This window comes from Danio rerio, chromosome 1 (assembly GCF_049306965.1).
Source record: "Danio rerio strain Tuebingen ecotype United States chromosome 1, GRCz12tu, whole genome shotgun sequence".
In the NCBI taxonomy this organism is placed as follows: domain Eukaryota; kingdom Metazoa; phylum Chordata; class Actinopteri; order Cypriniformes; family Danionidae; genus Danio; species Danio rerio.
Genome location: NC_133176.1, coordinates 4155001 through 4172500, shown reverse-complemented (window position 1 = coordinate 4172500; position 17500 = coordinate 4155001). Strand labels below are relative to the sequence as shown.

The 17500-nt window shown below is 32.5% G+C and overlaps 1 protein-coding gene across 2 annotated transcripts in view; it reads left to right on the top strand.

Annotated features, from left to right (window-relative positions):
• gpc5a (glypican 5a) overlaps positions 1–17500 on the top strand; it is a 298323-nt gene that overhangs the window by 11720 nt on the left and 269103 nt on the right. For both annotated transcript variants that reach the window (XM_073945913.1, NM_001302236.1), the window contains 1 exon segment: positions 1719–1880. In XM_073945913.1, coding sequence (XP_073802014.1) covers positions 1719–1880 — 162 coding nt within the window.

Here is a 17500-nt window from a genome sequence, read left to right as displayed (position 1 = left end):
TGAGGTCGCAAAGCTCAAATTTCAGGCGCATATGCGACCAAAATGGTCGCTATTTCGAGCCCTGTATATATATATATATATATATATGCATATATATATATATACATAAAAAAAAAAAAAATATATATATATATATATATATATATATATATATATATATATATATATATATATATATATATATATTATTATATTATATTATATCTGTAATATATATATTATATATATATATATATATATATATATATATATATATATATATATATATATATATATATATATATATATATATATATTTCTGACCCACATACCCTCTTCCCTAAAGCCAACCAATAGTGTTTTCAAAAACAAACTAGAAAAGAAAAGCCTGAGTGTCTCTTACAACATATTTACATTGCTTTTTTTGAGGTTTCTTTTACCTGGTTTCTGGAACGGTCCTTCACCAGACTCGAACTCTTGTCTACTGCGTAGCTACCAAGCAAACTAGTCAAGCTGAAAAAAGACATTCATACATTCAGTGGTACCTCTCTGAAGCATTTATTTTAAACACAAGATGCAGACAGATGTACCCGCAAGCACATATTTCTGGGTTCTCAGAAATGTAGCCCTGGGCGCATATTCCCAATGAGCCTGTGTTGCTCATAGTTTAGCAAAGATGTAAACCCCTCAATGCACTTATAAAAATGCAACAGTATAAAAATTGCAAATAAGCCAAAGTTTCCCCCATCTGTTGCCCCATGACAAGGCAACCCTAAATCAAAAACGCATTACACATGCAATATCATTAAAATTACTAACAACAAAACGTAAAAAAGATAACAATTTCATAACAATCTAGAAGTGTCACACCTGATCACAAACTTGATTCACCTTCAGCCATTTCCTAACTTATATTGAAACGTTGAGTATTTTGTTATACCCCTTAACTCCTAATACCTGCAGCACGATGGCTTTTATGAAAGTGTATGAATCTCAAAAGCAGTGGATCGGTTCAGAAATATTGAATGATTGAATAATTTCTGTTGTCTGTATAGAAAATAAAATTATTTTTGAGTTAGTGGTTCATTCCGCTGTGGCGACCTCTGAAGGAAAATGAATGAATAGTTAACTTTAATTAGCCAGTAACTTTTACAAGTTAAATTTATTATATACTCACATATATATATATATATATATATATATATATATATATATATATATATATATATATATATATATATATATATATATATATATAAATATATATATAAATATATATATATATATATATATATATATATATATATATATATATATATATATATATATATATATATATATATATTTATATATATATATATATATATATATATTTATATATATATATATATATATATATATATATATATATATATATATATATATATATATATATATATATATATATATATATATATATATATATATATATATAATTAACATGCAGCTATATAGTGGATAGGTCAGTGTTTCCCAACCTCTTCCTATACAAACACACTTGAATGAACTCATCAGATCAGTAAAAGAGACTCCAAAACCTTGAATGGATAAGGGAGACTAAGTACTGTTGTATAGGTATAGGTGATGAACAAGTATAGGTGATGTCTATGTGTGCATGTTCAATTGAGTGTATTTGTGTATTAAGTGTTGTTTTTTTACATTGCCACTTTAGATAACAAATAATATTTGTTCTTTTTCAGGTTCAGACCTGCAGGTTTGCTTATCCAGGAATCTAACATGCTGCACCAAAAAGATGGAGGAGCGTTACCAGGTGGCGGCCCGGCGGGATATTCAGAACCTTCTCCAGATCTCTAGCTCCAGCCTAAAGTTCCTCTTCTCACGAAATGTGGCCGCTTTCCAAGGTTGGTGCGCTGGTTAATCATGCTTGGGTGGTTTATCTACAGCCTTGGTGAAGCTGGTAGTTTGCGGTACTCTTGTTTAGTATGATGTCAGTTTGTCTCCAGACATTAGTTGTACAGTACAGTGTTGTCAGTGTTTATTTTTCTTTAAAACTCAAAATATGTGATTGAGTTCCCTGGTGGCTCTCCAAGGGCTTAATTCAGTTCTTTCCTGTGTTAATTTAGGCTTTTCACATAATAGCCTCACTGATGAGCTCTACACTAGAATTATTGTTTCGCAATACTCATTTTCTGTCTTAAATCTGTTTTACACTAAGAACTAAAAAGTTTGTCTCAGGACAAAAATATCCCCATTGAAGACCATTCTATGGTATATTTGCTTCCTTGTTATTGGCAAGGGTTCAATATGTGTACCTAAAAAAAAAGTGTTATATTTGTAATATTCTTGCAGATTTTTTCAGGTTTGGTTTGTGAAGCAAATAATGGCTTTCTGAATGTTTTTGCTTTTGAATAATGCAGGCAGATTAATAATAATAATAATAATAATAATAATAATAATAATATTAATAATGATTATTATTAATTATTAAACTAAAATAAAATAATAAAATAATAATAATGTGTTTTTGTAGACATCAGATTTTTGAAAATAGATTCTGATATATTTATGTGTGAATGTGGAATTTATTTATTTATTTATTTATTTATTCATTTATTTATTTATAATTTTTTACTATGACACTTCAACATTGCATCAAAATTCTAAAAAAATTGTGCTAAAGTTTTGAACAATTGGCTTATCCAAGTAAAAAAAAAAAAAAAAAAACAGAACTACTTAGCCTTAACTACTAGAAAACTACTTTTTATTTTTATCTTGTGCAACAAAAATAATGATTCATCAAAATAAATGTTGTTTCAGGCCAGTGGCTGTATGTGTTTGGTGGCAGAAAATTCATTATTGTTTTGTAAATTTCTTTTTTTTTCAGCGAAATGCCTTGCATTAAGGATAAAAAATAGTTCCTGTCAAGACGAAATGTCCCAATTGCATTTTATTAAATGCATTATTTGATCCCAAATGCTAACTATTCGTAAGATTTTAAAATGTTGTAATATTTTGGCAGAATTATTTTCCTTTTGTGAGCGTGTGGTGCAAATAATGCCTTTTTTTCTTTTCTGCTTTGGGGCACTGCAGGCCAAGCTAATTACATTTCTGGTTGGTTGGTAATTCAACTTGGTATGGATATCAGAGATTGCTTTGTATGCAGAAAAAACAAAGTATTTGTGTGAAATGTGAATGCTATTTATTAATTCATTCATTCGTTCGTCTTTCCTTCTGTTTGTTCGTCCGTCCGTCCGTCTGTTCATTCGTTCATTCATTCATTTTTTTTTACTGCGACTCTGCACAAGCTAATTAAATTTCTGGTTGGTTAGTAATTCAATTGGTATGGATATCAGTGATTGCTTTGTATGCAGAAAAACATAATATGTGTGTGTGAAATGGGAATGCTATTTATTAATTTGTTCGTTCGTCTGTTCGTTCATTCGTCCGTCCGTTCATTCGTTCGTTCATCCGTCTGTTTGTTCGTTCATTCGTCTGTCTATCCATTCATTCGTTCATTCAATTATTCATTCAACCATTAGTTCATTCATTCATTCATTCATTCATTCATTCATTCAATCATTTGTTCATTCAATCATTCGTTCAATCAATCGTTCATTACATTTATTCGTTCATTTAATCATTTGTTCATTCAATTTTTTGTTCATACAATAATTCGTTCATTCAATCGTTAGTTTATTCAATCATTTGTTCATTCAATCATTCGTCCATTCAATCATTTTTTCATTCAATCCTTAGTTTATTCAATCATTTGTTCATTCAATCATTCGTTCATTCAATCATTTGTTCATTCAATCCTTAGTTTATTCAATCATTTGTTCATTCAATCATTCGTTCATTCAATCTTTCTTTTCATAACGGTGACACTGCATATTCATTCATTCAATCATTCATTCATTTTCTTTTCAGCTTATTCCCTTTATTTATTAGGGGTCGCCACATCGAAGGGAACTTGCAACTTATCCAGCATATGTTTTACGCAGCAGTGCCCTTCCAGCCGCAACACAACACTGGGAAACACCCATGCACACCTTGCATTCACACATATACACTACGACCAATTTAGCTTATTCAGTTCCCCTATAGCACAAGTGTTTGGACTGTTGGGGAAACCGGAGCACCCGGAAGAAACCCAAACCAACATGGGGAAAACATCCAAACTCCACTCAGAAATGCTAACTGACTTAGCTGGGGTCAAACCAGTGACCTTTTTGCTGTGAGGCGACTGTGCTACTCACTGAGCCACCATGATGCCCGTGATGACTTATCCACGTAAAATAAACCCTGCAGTATATTGTCTCCAGACATTTACATTACCGTGTTGTATGTGTACTATATTTTTCTCAGAGACTCACAATATGTGATTTAGTTCCCCAGTGGCTCTCCGAGGGCTTAATTCAGCTGTTAATTTAAGGTTTTCAACGAATGCCTCCCCCGGTGAGCTCTACACCAGAATGCTTGTTTTGTGGCTTTAATGAAACCCTTCGTAGCATCATAATGTCAGCTCACAGGAGCCGACGCACCTTCAGGAGGAGCGTATCCTTCATCTGAGCCAAATGACAAACCCGGAGAAGCTGTAATCTCCCACAAGTGCTGATGCGGGAGATGCGCCGCTCTAACAAAACCCTCTCTGTCTTCTCTTCTCCGTCTCAGGTTTCACAAAGCTGGTTAGTCGGTGTGTCGCAGGTTCAGTCGCGGGTCTTGGATTGCTGTGAATGTGCCAGCAGAGAGAAGATTAAGAGTCTCCATTACATTAAAAGTGAAGTGTCGCATCTTATGCTGACTTTGATGGTGTTGTTCACGCGGTGATGATTGCGATGCATGATTGAGCGTGGTTTTTGTGTTGTATTGGCCGATACATGTAGATTATTGTTAATTATTACACGGCGGTCTGGGTTGGGCTAATGCTAATTAAAAAAAGAAAGAAGTCATTCCTAAATTTACTTTGACTTGTATTTCATTACAGACAATACAACAAACATTATTTAATGTGCTCCTCATGGTTTTTATTTTATTTTTAAAATTTTTTTTACAAATGTAAACTTATTCCAATTTTGGTTCTTTCAAAAAAGTTGAAACAGTAAAACATTTACCACTTTGTAATGTTGCCGTTCCTTTTCACAACACTTAAGACATTTAGGGACTGAAGACACCAAGATAGTTTGTCCCATTCCCTCTGCAAACAAGTCTCAAGGTTGACAACAGTATGAGGTCTTCGTTGTCGCATTTTGCGCTTCAAAATGCACCACACATTCTCTATTAGAGACAGGTCAGGACTGCAGACAGGCCAATCAAGTACCTGTATCGTCTTCCTCCGCAGCCTGGCCTTTGTAATGTGTGCAGAATGTGGTTTTGCATTGTTTTGTTGAAATATGCATGGGCGTCCCTGAAAAAGAAGACGGCATATTGTGCTTCAAAATCTCTATGTACTTTTCAGCATTAATGGTGCATCACAGAAGTGCAAGTTACCTTTGCCAAAGGCACTGACACGACCCCATGCCATAACAGACCCTGGCTTTTAGACTTGTTAACAGGCTGGATGATCCTTTTCTTTTTTGGTCCGGAGCACACAGTGTCCATTTCTTTCCAAAAATACCTGAAATACTGATCCATCAGAACACAGTACACATTTCCACTGTGTGATGGTTTTTCTCATATGCCTTAGAGCCCAGAGAAGTCGATGGCACTTTCTGGACACTGTTAACATAGGGCTTCCTTTTGGCACATTGCGTTTTTAACTGGCATTTGTGGATGTAACTGTGTATTGTGGTACTTGACAAAGCTTTACCAAAGCAGTCCTGAGTCCATTTGGTGGTATATGGCTTATTGATGAATGAGGATTTTTGATGCAGCGTTACCTGAGGCATCGGAGATCACGTTTGTTCAGCTTAGCCTTGCGCCCTTGTCCTTTATGCACTGAAATTCCTCCAGGTTCCTCTAATCTTTTAACGATGTTCTGCTCTGTTGAAGGCGAAGGTCCTTTTTTCTTTGAGGCACATCGTTTTTAAACATTTCAATATTTTTCTCATGTATTTGTTGGCAAACTGGCGATCCTCAGCCCATCTTTGCTCCTAAAGGACTAGACCTTTCTTGAATGCCACATTTGAACCAAATCAAAATTACAATCACCCGTTTCAAATCACATCATTATTAAACCAATTTACCTGTATCCGAGTTTCATTTTTCTCTTTTGAGTCGCAGGTTTAGCTGACGCTTCTGGACACTGTTAACATAGGGCTTCCTTTTGGCACATTGCATTTTTATCTGGCATTTGTGGATGTAACTATGCTTTTAGGTACTTGAAATAGCTTTACCAAAGTTGTCCTGAGTCCATTTGGTGATATATGGCTTATTGATGAATGAGCTCTAATCTTTTAACGATGTTCTGCTCTGTTGAAGGCGAAAGTCCTTTTTTCTTTGAGGCACATTGTTTTTAAACATTTCAATAATTTTCTCATGTATTTGTTGGCAAACTGGCGATCCTCAGCCCATCTTTGCTCCTAAAGGACTAGACCTTTCTTGGATGCCACGTTTGTACCAAATCATAATTACAATCACCTGTTGACATCACCTGTTTCAAATCACATTATTTAACCAATTTACCTGATTACTAGCCCTAAACTACGCCAGTCCCAATATTTTTGGAATGCGTTGCAGATCTGAATGACAGGAAAGCATGTGTATTTACAAATGAAATGAAGTCAAAGTACATTTTGAAATCACTACTTTTTTTTATTTCCATAATCTCCCAATGTTTTCTAATTTGGGGTTGTGTATATACATATACTTTTTTAACAGTTTACATTAAATATTTATACATGATAATCCATAATTGATAATAATTAATAATTCATGCCTAATAAATGGCATTTATATCAGACCATAGATTATCTGCTTTGCTATCAGCTCAATATCTCACAGAAAGAGTTCACCTGTTTTCACCTGTGTTTGTATATCTGTTCTGAGAGTTCAGTGTATCTTCACCGTAGTAAAAACCATCCTGTTCCTGATTTTCTTATCATCTTTATTGCATCTAATATCTGAGTTTCATTTCTCACATATGAGTCGCAGGTTTAGATGACGCTGCTGGACACTGTTAACATAGGGCTTCCTTTTGGCACATTACAGTTTTAACTGGCATTTGTGGATGTAACTGTGTATTGTGGTACTTGACAAAAGATTTGCCAAAGTACTCCTGAGTCCATTTGGTGATATCGCTTATTGATGAATGAGGATTCTTGATGCAGCGCCGCCTGAGGGATGGGATATCACAGTTTTTCAGCTTAGGCTTGCGAAATTCCTCCAGATTCCTCTAATCTTTTAAAAAAGATTTTTGTTGAAGGCGAAAGTCCTTTTTTCTTTGAGGCACATTGTTTTTAAACATTTCAATAATTTTCTCATTTATTTTTTTGGCAAACTGGCGATCCTCGGCCCATCTTTGCTCCTAAAGGACTAGACCTTTCTTGGATGCCACGTTTGTACCGAATCATAATTACAATCACCTGTTGACATCACCTGTTTCAGATCACATCATTATTTAACCAATTTACCTGTATCTGAGTTTCATTTTTCACATTTGAGTCACAGGTTTAGCTGACGCTTCTGGACACTGTTAACATAGGGCTTCCTTTTGGCACATTACATTGTTAACTGACATTTGTGAATGTAACTACTGTATGTATTGTGGTACTCAACAAAGCTTTACCAAAGTACTCCTGAGTTCATTTGGTGATATACCTCTTATTGATGAATGAGGATTCTTGATGCAGCGCCACCTGAGGGATGGGAGATCATGGTTGTTCAGCTTAGGCTTGCGCAGCTTAGGCTTGAAATTCCTCCAGATTCCATGAATCTTTTAATGTTGTTATACATTGTAGAACGTGAAATATCCACATGTCTTCCTATCCTTCTTTGAGGAACACTGTTTACTAACATTTTAATAGTTTCCTCACATTTTTGTTGGCAAACTGACAAACATCTACCCATTGTTGCTCCAAATTGATTGGACCCCTTTTGGACACCACTTTTGTACCAAATCATAACTATAGTCATCTGTTGATGTTTCAAATCGCATCATTACTTAACCAATTTACCTGAGAAGAGAACTAGCCCTAAAGTGCCCCTGTCCCACCTTTTTTGGAATGTGTTGGAGGTCTGAGTGGCAGGAAACTGTTTCACCTGTAGTTTTTCTATCTGTTTTAAGAGTTCAGCATCTTCACCGCAGTAAAAACAACCCCGTTCCTGGTTTTCTTCTCATCTTGATTGCATTTAATTTCTGAGTTTCATTTCTCACATTTGAGCTGCAGGTTTAGACACGTTTCTGTTTACTGCCCCGCTCGACAACATCAGTACGAGAGTTTCCCCTCACATTTGAGTCTATATCATTAAAGCAGACCTCGTGCATTACTTCTGCTTTTATCTCAACACCAGACCTCTTATATCACATCATTTGGCAGAATTACAGAATTCAGGTGCAGTTACCATAGTACTTAAAAACATTGAGCACATTGTGTTGGGCGTAGACTGTGATGGTGTCTAATCACAAGACTGGTTTTATGAGATTAGAGCCATATTACAGACCCGTCGCAGCCTCCTGATGTCTAACCAGCTATTAACTCCTGAACGCTGCTGTCTTACAACTGAGATGAACACAAGGATTGAAGCACACAGCTGTATATTCAGACTGTAAAGGAGATATAGGAATGGACAATACAAATAATTGATGAACACATTATTATTTATTTATTTTTTTGCATTGGTCAGTTTGGGCTGATATTGTCAGTAAAATGTATCATAAATGTTTTTGATTGGGTTGTTTTGCTTTTTGTAGGGTGCTATTTTCTGAAGTAATATATATTTTTTAAATGTTATAACATGAAATGTTATATCAACTTTTTATTTTGTTTATTTAATTTAATTTAATTTAATTTAATTTAATTTAATTTAATTTTATTTATTTTATTTTATTTTATTTTATTTTATTTTATTTTATTTTATTTTATTTTATTTTATTTTATTTTATTTTATTTTATTTTATTTTAATTTTATTTTATTCATATTGGTCAAATTGGACTAGTATTGCCAGTGAAATTGTCAGTGAAATGGATCATAACCAGTGTTTTTGGTTGTGTTGTTTTCCTTTTTGTTGGGTATTATTTTCTAAATTAATTTAGATTTTTAAAATGTTATGTCATTAAATGTTATATCAACTTTTAATTTATTTTATTTTTCAGATTAGGTCAGATTGGACTAAGATTTTTATTAATTTTTTGTTATTATTTTATTATTTGTTTTATATTATTTAATTTAATTTAATTTAATTTAATTTTTCAGATTTGGTCAGATTGGACAAAAATTTCTTTTACTTTTAATTTAATTTTATTATTTAAAATGTATTTTATTTTATTTTATTCAGATTTGGTCAAATTTGACTGATATTGCCAGTGAAATTGTCAATGAAATGGATCATAACCAGTGTTTTTGGTTGTATTTTCCTTTTTTTTAGGGTATTATTTTCTAAATTATTTAGATTTTTAAAATACTATATCATTTAATGGCATATCAGCTTTCTTTTCTTATCTTTTCTTTTCTTTTTTTTGTTTTTTTGTTTTTTTGTTTTTTTTATTTTATTTTATTTATTTATTTATTTATTTATTTATTTATTTATTTATTTATTTATTTATTTATTTATTTATTTATTTTTATTTTGTTTTATTTTATTTTATTTTGTTTTTTGTTTTGTTTTGTTTTGTTTTGTTTTGTTTTGTTTTGTTTTGTTTTGTTTTGTTTTATTTTATTTTATTTTATTTTATTTTGTTTTATTTTGTTTTGTTTTGTTTTATTTTGGTATATTCCAGAATGGTAAGGTTAATAGTTGTCAATCAATCAAACATCATCAACAATCTAATTGAAAATCTTCAAGGAAATATAGTTAATAATTTCGATAAATGTGATGAAAAATGTCTGAAAGATAGATTTTTCTTTTTCTTTGTGCAACACATTCATTTTGTATATTTTTGATTCAAGATAAAAAATATGACATTATTTATAGTTTCATTGCACAAATATTCAAAATCTTAATTTGTGTTTTGAGTTAAACACTTGTCAACTTGACAATAATTATAGTTGTGGTTGTTTTCAACTCAATTGTTTTCAGATATAAGGTGTAAAAGCAGTATCAGTTCAATCATAATGTTAATATGATGATCAGATCTTTAGGACTATGATCTGATGGCACCGTGGCTCATAAGTTAGCACTGTCGTCTCAAAGCAAGAAGGTCGCTGGTTCGAGTCCTGGCTGGGTCATTTTGCATTTCTGTGTGGAGTTTGCATGTTCTCCCCGTGTTGGTGTGGGTTTCCTCCAGGTGCTCCGATTTTCCCCACAGTTGAATAAACGTACTGGGTTGTGGCTGGAAGGGCATCCGCTGTGTAAAAAAATATGCTGGATCAGTTGGTGGTTCATTCCGCTGTGGCACCCCTGATGAATAAAGGGAATAAGCCAAAGGAAAATGAATGAATGAGTAGCAAATAGATTAAATGGATAAAAAAAAAAAATTGACCAATAAATCTGTTCATACCAAAAGTCTTGCTTGAAGGTTTGTTGAATGTCTTCCCTATTCAGTCACTTTCCCTTCATTTGTTTTACCGTCTTAAAACAACGCATATGGTTTCAGTCATTGGGCTGATTATTTATTCATGTATATATTTTCATCCTATTTATCTTACAATAGGAACCAAGCAGAAATTACAGCGACATCTTGTTTCACTTGCTTTGATTTTGGTGGTCCAGCGAAATGCGGCTTCGCTACCATTTTTATGAGCTTACACAGAACTCGTATGATCATGCGGTGGCTTCTCGAGGAGTTCAGTCTTCCAAACAAATGTGCATCTTTTTCTAATTACGCTTTCGTTTCTGTTGGAGGTTTATTGACTGTTGGAGGGATGGTTTGGGAGACCGCGAGGTGATGGTCTGGTTACCTACAGCAGGACTTGTTTGTGTTTTAATTTGCATCTACTTCCCTATTGTAAATCATACAGTTGTGTGTGTGTGTGTGTGTGTGTGTGTGTGTGTGTGTGTGTAGTATTTTATGTTACTGTCTGTTTACTTTGCACAATTGCTACTGAAGCTGTGTGCAACTTACTCTCTGAAGGTGTGTCGTTTGACTCAGCGTGTCTGTTTAAATAATAAATAATAAATAAAACTGTATATGTGTGTGTTAGAAAGGCCAGAAATCTTCTGATATGCAGAATGTGTGGTACTAAATCACTTTTTTCTTCATCAAAAATCATTTTTAGTCCAGGCTTGAGGGAGAAAAGTGCTTACAAAAGTTGCGGTTGCAATGCATTCAACTGTTTTCTGATTTAAAGTGTGAAAACTGGTGTAAGATCAGTGAAAATAAAGCCTGAAATTGAATGACCATTCTGGTGGTAAATGTGGTTCATTTCCATAAATACAATGATCTGAAAACTAGGCTTTATTACTTGTTTTTGAAGTGAAATGAAACTGTCGTACTGCACGGAGACGTTTGTATGTTGTTGCTTGTTGTGGTAAGATTAATAATTGTGGTTCTTATGGATTCATATTTAGTGAGCGAATACTGATGTGAGTTCTGTCAAAATACAGTCACAGTTCAAACTGAAACACAAAACAGGGGAAAGTTTTCATTAATACAATGTCGATATGATGAAAAATAGCTTAATTATTACATTTTTTTTGTTTTAATTGAGACTAGGAGTTGAAATGTGCTGTGATTGGTTGTGTTGTTATTTTGTCATCTTTTAAATATCTGGCACATTGTTGGCCATAGTTTATCAAAAAGAAACATTCACAAGCAGAAAAATCTGGTTCATTGTCAGTAAATCCAATGCAAATTTTATGCAGAACTTGTAATATTTATTATATTATTATACTTTTATTTTAAGTTGAAATATGGCAATTATTTATAATTACACATTAATACATTTTGTGTCTCAATATTTGTTATCATTTGAATTTCTGGCTAAAAGTTGCGAATATTTTCAGTTAAATTTATAAAAATATAATATTAATAGTTGTATTTTCTATTTTCAGATACCAAACTGATATCAGATCAGTCAAAATATAGTAAAAAAATTGTCAAAAATCAAACTTGATAACCAAAAACCACTTGGTGAAAAATGTATTCCCATAAATGCAATGTAAAGAGCTCTGATTTTTTTTTTATGCAACAAATTTCTGATTTTATTTAGAAAATTATTTATTTCAAGCCTGTAAACCCTGTAAAAAAATAATAATAATAAAATAAAAAAATAAAATAAAATATACAGTTGAAGTCAGAATTATTAGCCCTATTAATTTTTTTTCTTCTTTTTTATATATTTGCAAGGAAATTTTCACAGTATGTCTGATAATAGTTTTCTTCTGGAGAAAGTCTATTTTTTGTTATATATTAGCGCTGCAATAATATTGTGTTTCCTAGTGATGGGTTGCAGCTGGAAGGTCATCGGCTGCATAACACATATATCGGATAAGTTAGCGGTTCATTCCGCTGTGGCGACCCCAGATTAATAAAAGGACTAAGCGGAAAAGAAAATGAATGATTGAATGACTGAATATTAGGGCTGCACGATGTTGGAAGAATCTGACATTGCGATGTTTTGTTTTTCTGCGATATATATTGCGATATACTTTGTTATATTCCTATACTTTGAATTTTTGGTCACACTTTTTTTAAGGTTCAATTCTCATTATTAGCAAACCATTTTGACTTTTGCTTCGATCAGCTCATAATTTGTTCCTTATTAATAGTTATTAAGGTAGTTTTAGTTTGCAAAATTCCATTAATTCCTTAATTCCATTTCTGTTTAGTTCAGTTATGACTTTAGTCAGGTAATCAAAAATCGCAGTTTGAAGCTTATATAGGCCTACAGTTCAACATTCATGTTTAACTGAATAAACAATTAGTAAACACAAGAACATCTTATTGAACATCATTTATTTTCATCATCATAGTAAAACAGTTTCTCAGGCAGTTTGTGATGCATTTTGGAAACTGAGCCCCTGGTCTAATGCGCCACCTGAGGAACCTGTTCTCAAAAACTTACTTTTAGTCATTATTTGGGTAGCACACATATTCTGAATGCCTTCGACAGAATTCAAGTAAGCCATTTTAATCTAGATTAATTTCAAGATTACAATAAGGTTAATCTATAAATGCATCTATTCCCTATATATATATATATATATGAATATAATTTTTAGTATTCTTATTTTTTTTCAGTCTTCATGTCTATGAAAATTCACCCTAAAAACCATATTAAAGGCAAAAAGAAAAATTCAGCATTTTAGAAAATAGGCAGAAACATGTTTAATTTTCTTAAATGCAGTTTAATGCTCATTGTTCTGTTTTATTATCCTTACACACAACATTTCTTGATTTATACTGTTAATTTTAAGGTAATAAGCAACATTCAACTTGCGTGCAAATTCCAATATGGCTGTTGTTTATGGTCTTTTGAATGAGTGCCTTAAGGCTGCAAATCTTTGGTTAATTCCAAACCGGTTAGATTAATAGTTGTGGTTGCCATGGAATGATGGCAAACCTCTGTGTGCGCGAAAGAAAGAGAGTCGCCCGGCGTCTCTCTCAGTGGGTCAGCAGTATATTTACACACTGTGCTGCTGATGCAAAAACCCTTTACGACCTGAGGTTAAAGACAAACACACTCCTGTGGAGCCGCAGTCACAGGCTTTTTTAGGTTACCTGATAAGAAAAGCAGCCGGCTAGACTAATGCCGATTTTTATTGTCGCATTATTTACTTTTTTGCCTGTCCCGCATTGCCGAGTGACTTCAAAGTGAGATGATGTGGTGAAATGGCCGTGCAGGTGATGCCCAAAACAGCAGTCTGTTCTGAGTGAGATGTTTTTTTCTTAAGAGGAACTCACTAGTGAGAGCGAAATTGCACTGTTGAGTGAGCGAAAATACCTGGAAGCCACTTGTTGAGAGAGTATTTGAGTAGGCATACTTTTAGAGTTGAGGAAGAAGATTGCCAGAAGTTGTGCCGAGGCCTCTGGCTTGTTCAGTTTGATTCAAAGCGAATGGTTTTGAAGTGTCTGAATCAGCACTTTGGGTTTCTTTGCTGCAAAGTTGCTTGCAGATTTGTTATGTTGAGTGGTTTGCTGGTGTTAGGGCTGTCGATTTAATGTGTTTTAATTAGTTATGGGGATTTTTTTTGTGTCTGTGTGTGTGCGCACGCTTTGCAGGCAGAATCACATTCATGCAGTTATTCTGTGAAGAACATAGGGAAAAAGGGAAAAATGGCATGTCCTGATGGAGACCACAGAATGCAGTTAAATGGTGCACAAATTCATGATATTGGATTAGAGATGCAAAACAAAACTATAAAATTATTTCACTTCTGAAATAATAATTAAAAAAAAGAAGAATGAATGAATGAATGAATGAATGAATGAATGAATGAATGAATGAATGAATGAATGAATGAATAAATAAATAAATAAATAAATGCAAAAATTAATGTATAAATAACAAATAGATAGACAGACAGATAGATAGATAGATAGATAGATAGATAGATAGATAGATAGATAGATAGATAGATAGATAGATAGATAGATGGATGGATGGATGGATGGATGGATGGATGGATGGATGGATGGATGGATGGATGGATGGATGGATGGATGATAGATAGATAGATAGATAGATAGATAGATAGATAGATAGATAGATAGATAGATAGATAGATAGATAGATAGATAGATAGATAGATAGATAGATAAATAATGAATGGATGAATGAATGAATGTATGAATGAATGAAAAAAAAATATATAAATGCAAAAATAAATGTATAAATAACAAATAAATAAATAAATAAATAATGGATGGATGATTGATTGAATGAATAAATAAATAAATAAATAAATAAATAAATAAATAAATAAATAAATGTATAAAAACAAACAAATAAATAAATAAATAAATGGATGGATGAATGAATGAATGAATGAATAAATAAATAAATAAATAAATGAATGAATGAATGAATGAATGAATGAATGAATGAATGTTTCATACACTATTGACAAATAGTCGCAGACAAATTTAACTTTTGTGGCAAGGCAGCACAGATCGGGCCAGTAACAATCCTGTCTACTGTTCCAAGCGCCTCGCACGCTGGCCCTGGGCTCCTTATTGTTGAGCCCTGTATTGTAATGCCTCCTTTAGGAAATATGAATTTAAATGAGAGATCTGTGAGGGGTGTACTTATATATGCTGAGATGAACTATATACTTATTTTATGGATTAATTTATTTACTTATTCTTTCTATTTGTTTAGACATTTTTTTTATTATTAATTGATTAACTTTTTAATGTCTGCTTCTTTTGTTCATTTGTCTTTTCATTTTACAGTTTGATCAGTTCAGATCTCGCTCCTGCTTTGAGTTTAAAACACAACAGCTTGTAAAGAACTTGACACGAAACCAAAAGTCAGGAAAAGCTTACTTTATAAATTGTGCGTCTGCGCTGTTTGGACCGCAAGGGTGAAAGATGCAAAGCCTGTCAGCTCATTCAACTGTCACAGACCGCTTTAAGCCCGTAAAACACGTTTTATGCATGACTAGTATTTCCCAATGTCTCCTGGTTAAGTTGCATTGCGGTGCTTTAAATCCTCTTTGTGATTCAGGAAGTGGTGTTGGCAGGATGGAGCGTCTCTCCGTGCTCACCATGTTTATGTGGCCATGAGCGTTTTCTGGGACTTTTTGACTGATTGTTCTCAATAGTGGGACGATACAATGGTGTGAGGGTGGCAGCGTGTGCTGTGATGGGCTGAATTTACAGCGTTTCTACCACAGAGTGACATTCCCAGGAGAGATGCTGGAGAATGTGGTCGGAATGTCATTATTTGATGTTTAGAGAAATTAGTGATTTGACCTGTTTGTGTTGTTGTGTTATGTTATTTTGTGTGTTGATTTTTTTCTTTACCCAGTCAAATAAATAAATAAATATATCAATAAATATTTATCAATAAATATTTATCAATATATATATATATATATATATATATATATATATATATATATATATATATATATATATACAAATAAATAAATAAATACATTGATAAATAACTAAATAAATACATAGATAGACAGATAGATAAGTAAATACATAGATAAATTAATATATACACATATACAAATAAATAATCAAATATATATATACATATATATATATATATATATATATATATATATATATATATATATATATATATATATATAAATACATAGATAAGTAAATAAATAAATAAATAAATAAATCAATCTAGCATTTACTATTTTTTACAGTAGTAATATACACAATAGTATATATATATATATATATATATATATATATATATATATATATATATATATATATATATATATATATATATATATATATATATATATATATATATATATATATATATATATATATATGTATATATATATATATATATGTATATATATATATATATAAGTTGACCCCGGATTAATAAAGGGACTAAGCCGACAAGAAAATGAATGAATGAATAATTATATATTAATAAAACTTATGCAATCTGCACTCCGAAATAAAAGAAAAAGACTGCTTTAAACTTTTTAAATGCAAATGCGTACATGCACAATAATTGACTTTAAAAAAAAAGGGATAATAATTAATGCAGTCAAACACGTGTTTTGATCACTAATATGCCGGTTATTGATACCTTTACCAATATCAAAAATGCTTTTTTGATGCTAAATTAATTTATACAGTTATTCCTTACGCAGATTAAAAAAATAAATAAATAAAAAAATAAAAACTTGAGTAGACCTATAGGCTACTATAATAAAGAAAATGTTCTCTAAATATAGAACTAAATACATTGATATGTATTGAAACACATGATGAATACACTTGACACATGAAAGTGTAAATTCTGCAGCTCACAGCAACTGTGGAAAGTTATTGCCTGTCATATTTAACAAACCGTTTACTGCTAATTTGATGTCATTTTACTCAAATGGGTAATTGAATATTAATCAGATGATGTCATTACGCTGCTGTGCTGTCAGCTAATCGTTGCTTTGCTTATCACGATTTCGAGGATCGATAGATCTGTCCTTGGAAACACACGCAGCGATATGATTCGCAAACTTGTTTGAAGAACCAAATTAGCCAGAGATCAGTTATCAAGATGAACAGATCCAGGATCTGCCAAATCATCTTAGATCATTAAAGCGAGGTTTGAAGAACGGACCCCGGATGTGCTTTCTCCATGCATGTGTAGTTGATTTCCCATGAGGACACTGGTGGCATCTTTTTGTGTGGAGGGTTCAGTCACCCCATTGGCATGAATACCGCAGTGCGCTGCATTCCTCTGTCATGGACCTGCGCATGATTTGCTGTAGAATTCTGCAAATGAGCTCTCCTTCCTCAAGCGTTTACTAATCAGAACCTGTCGCTGCAGCGGG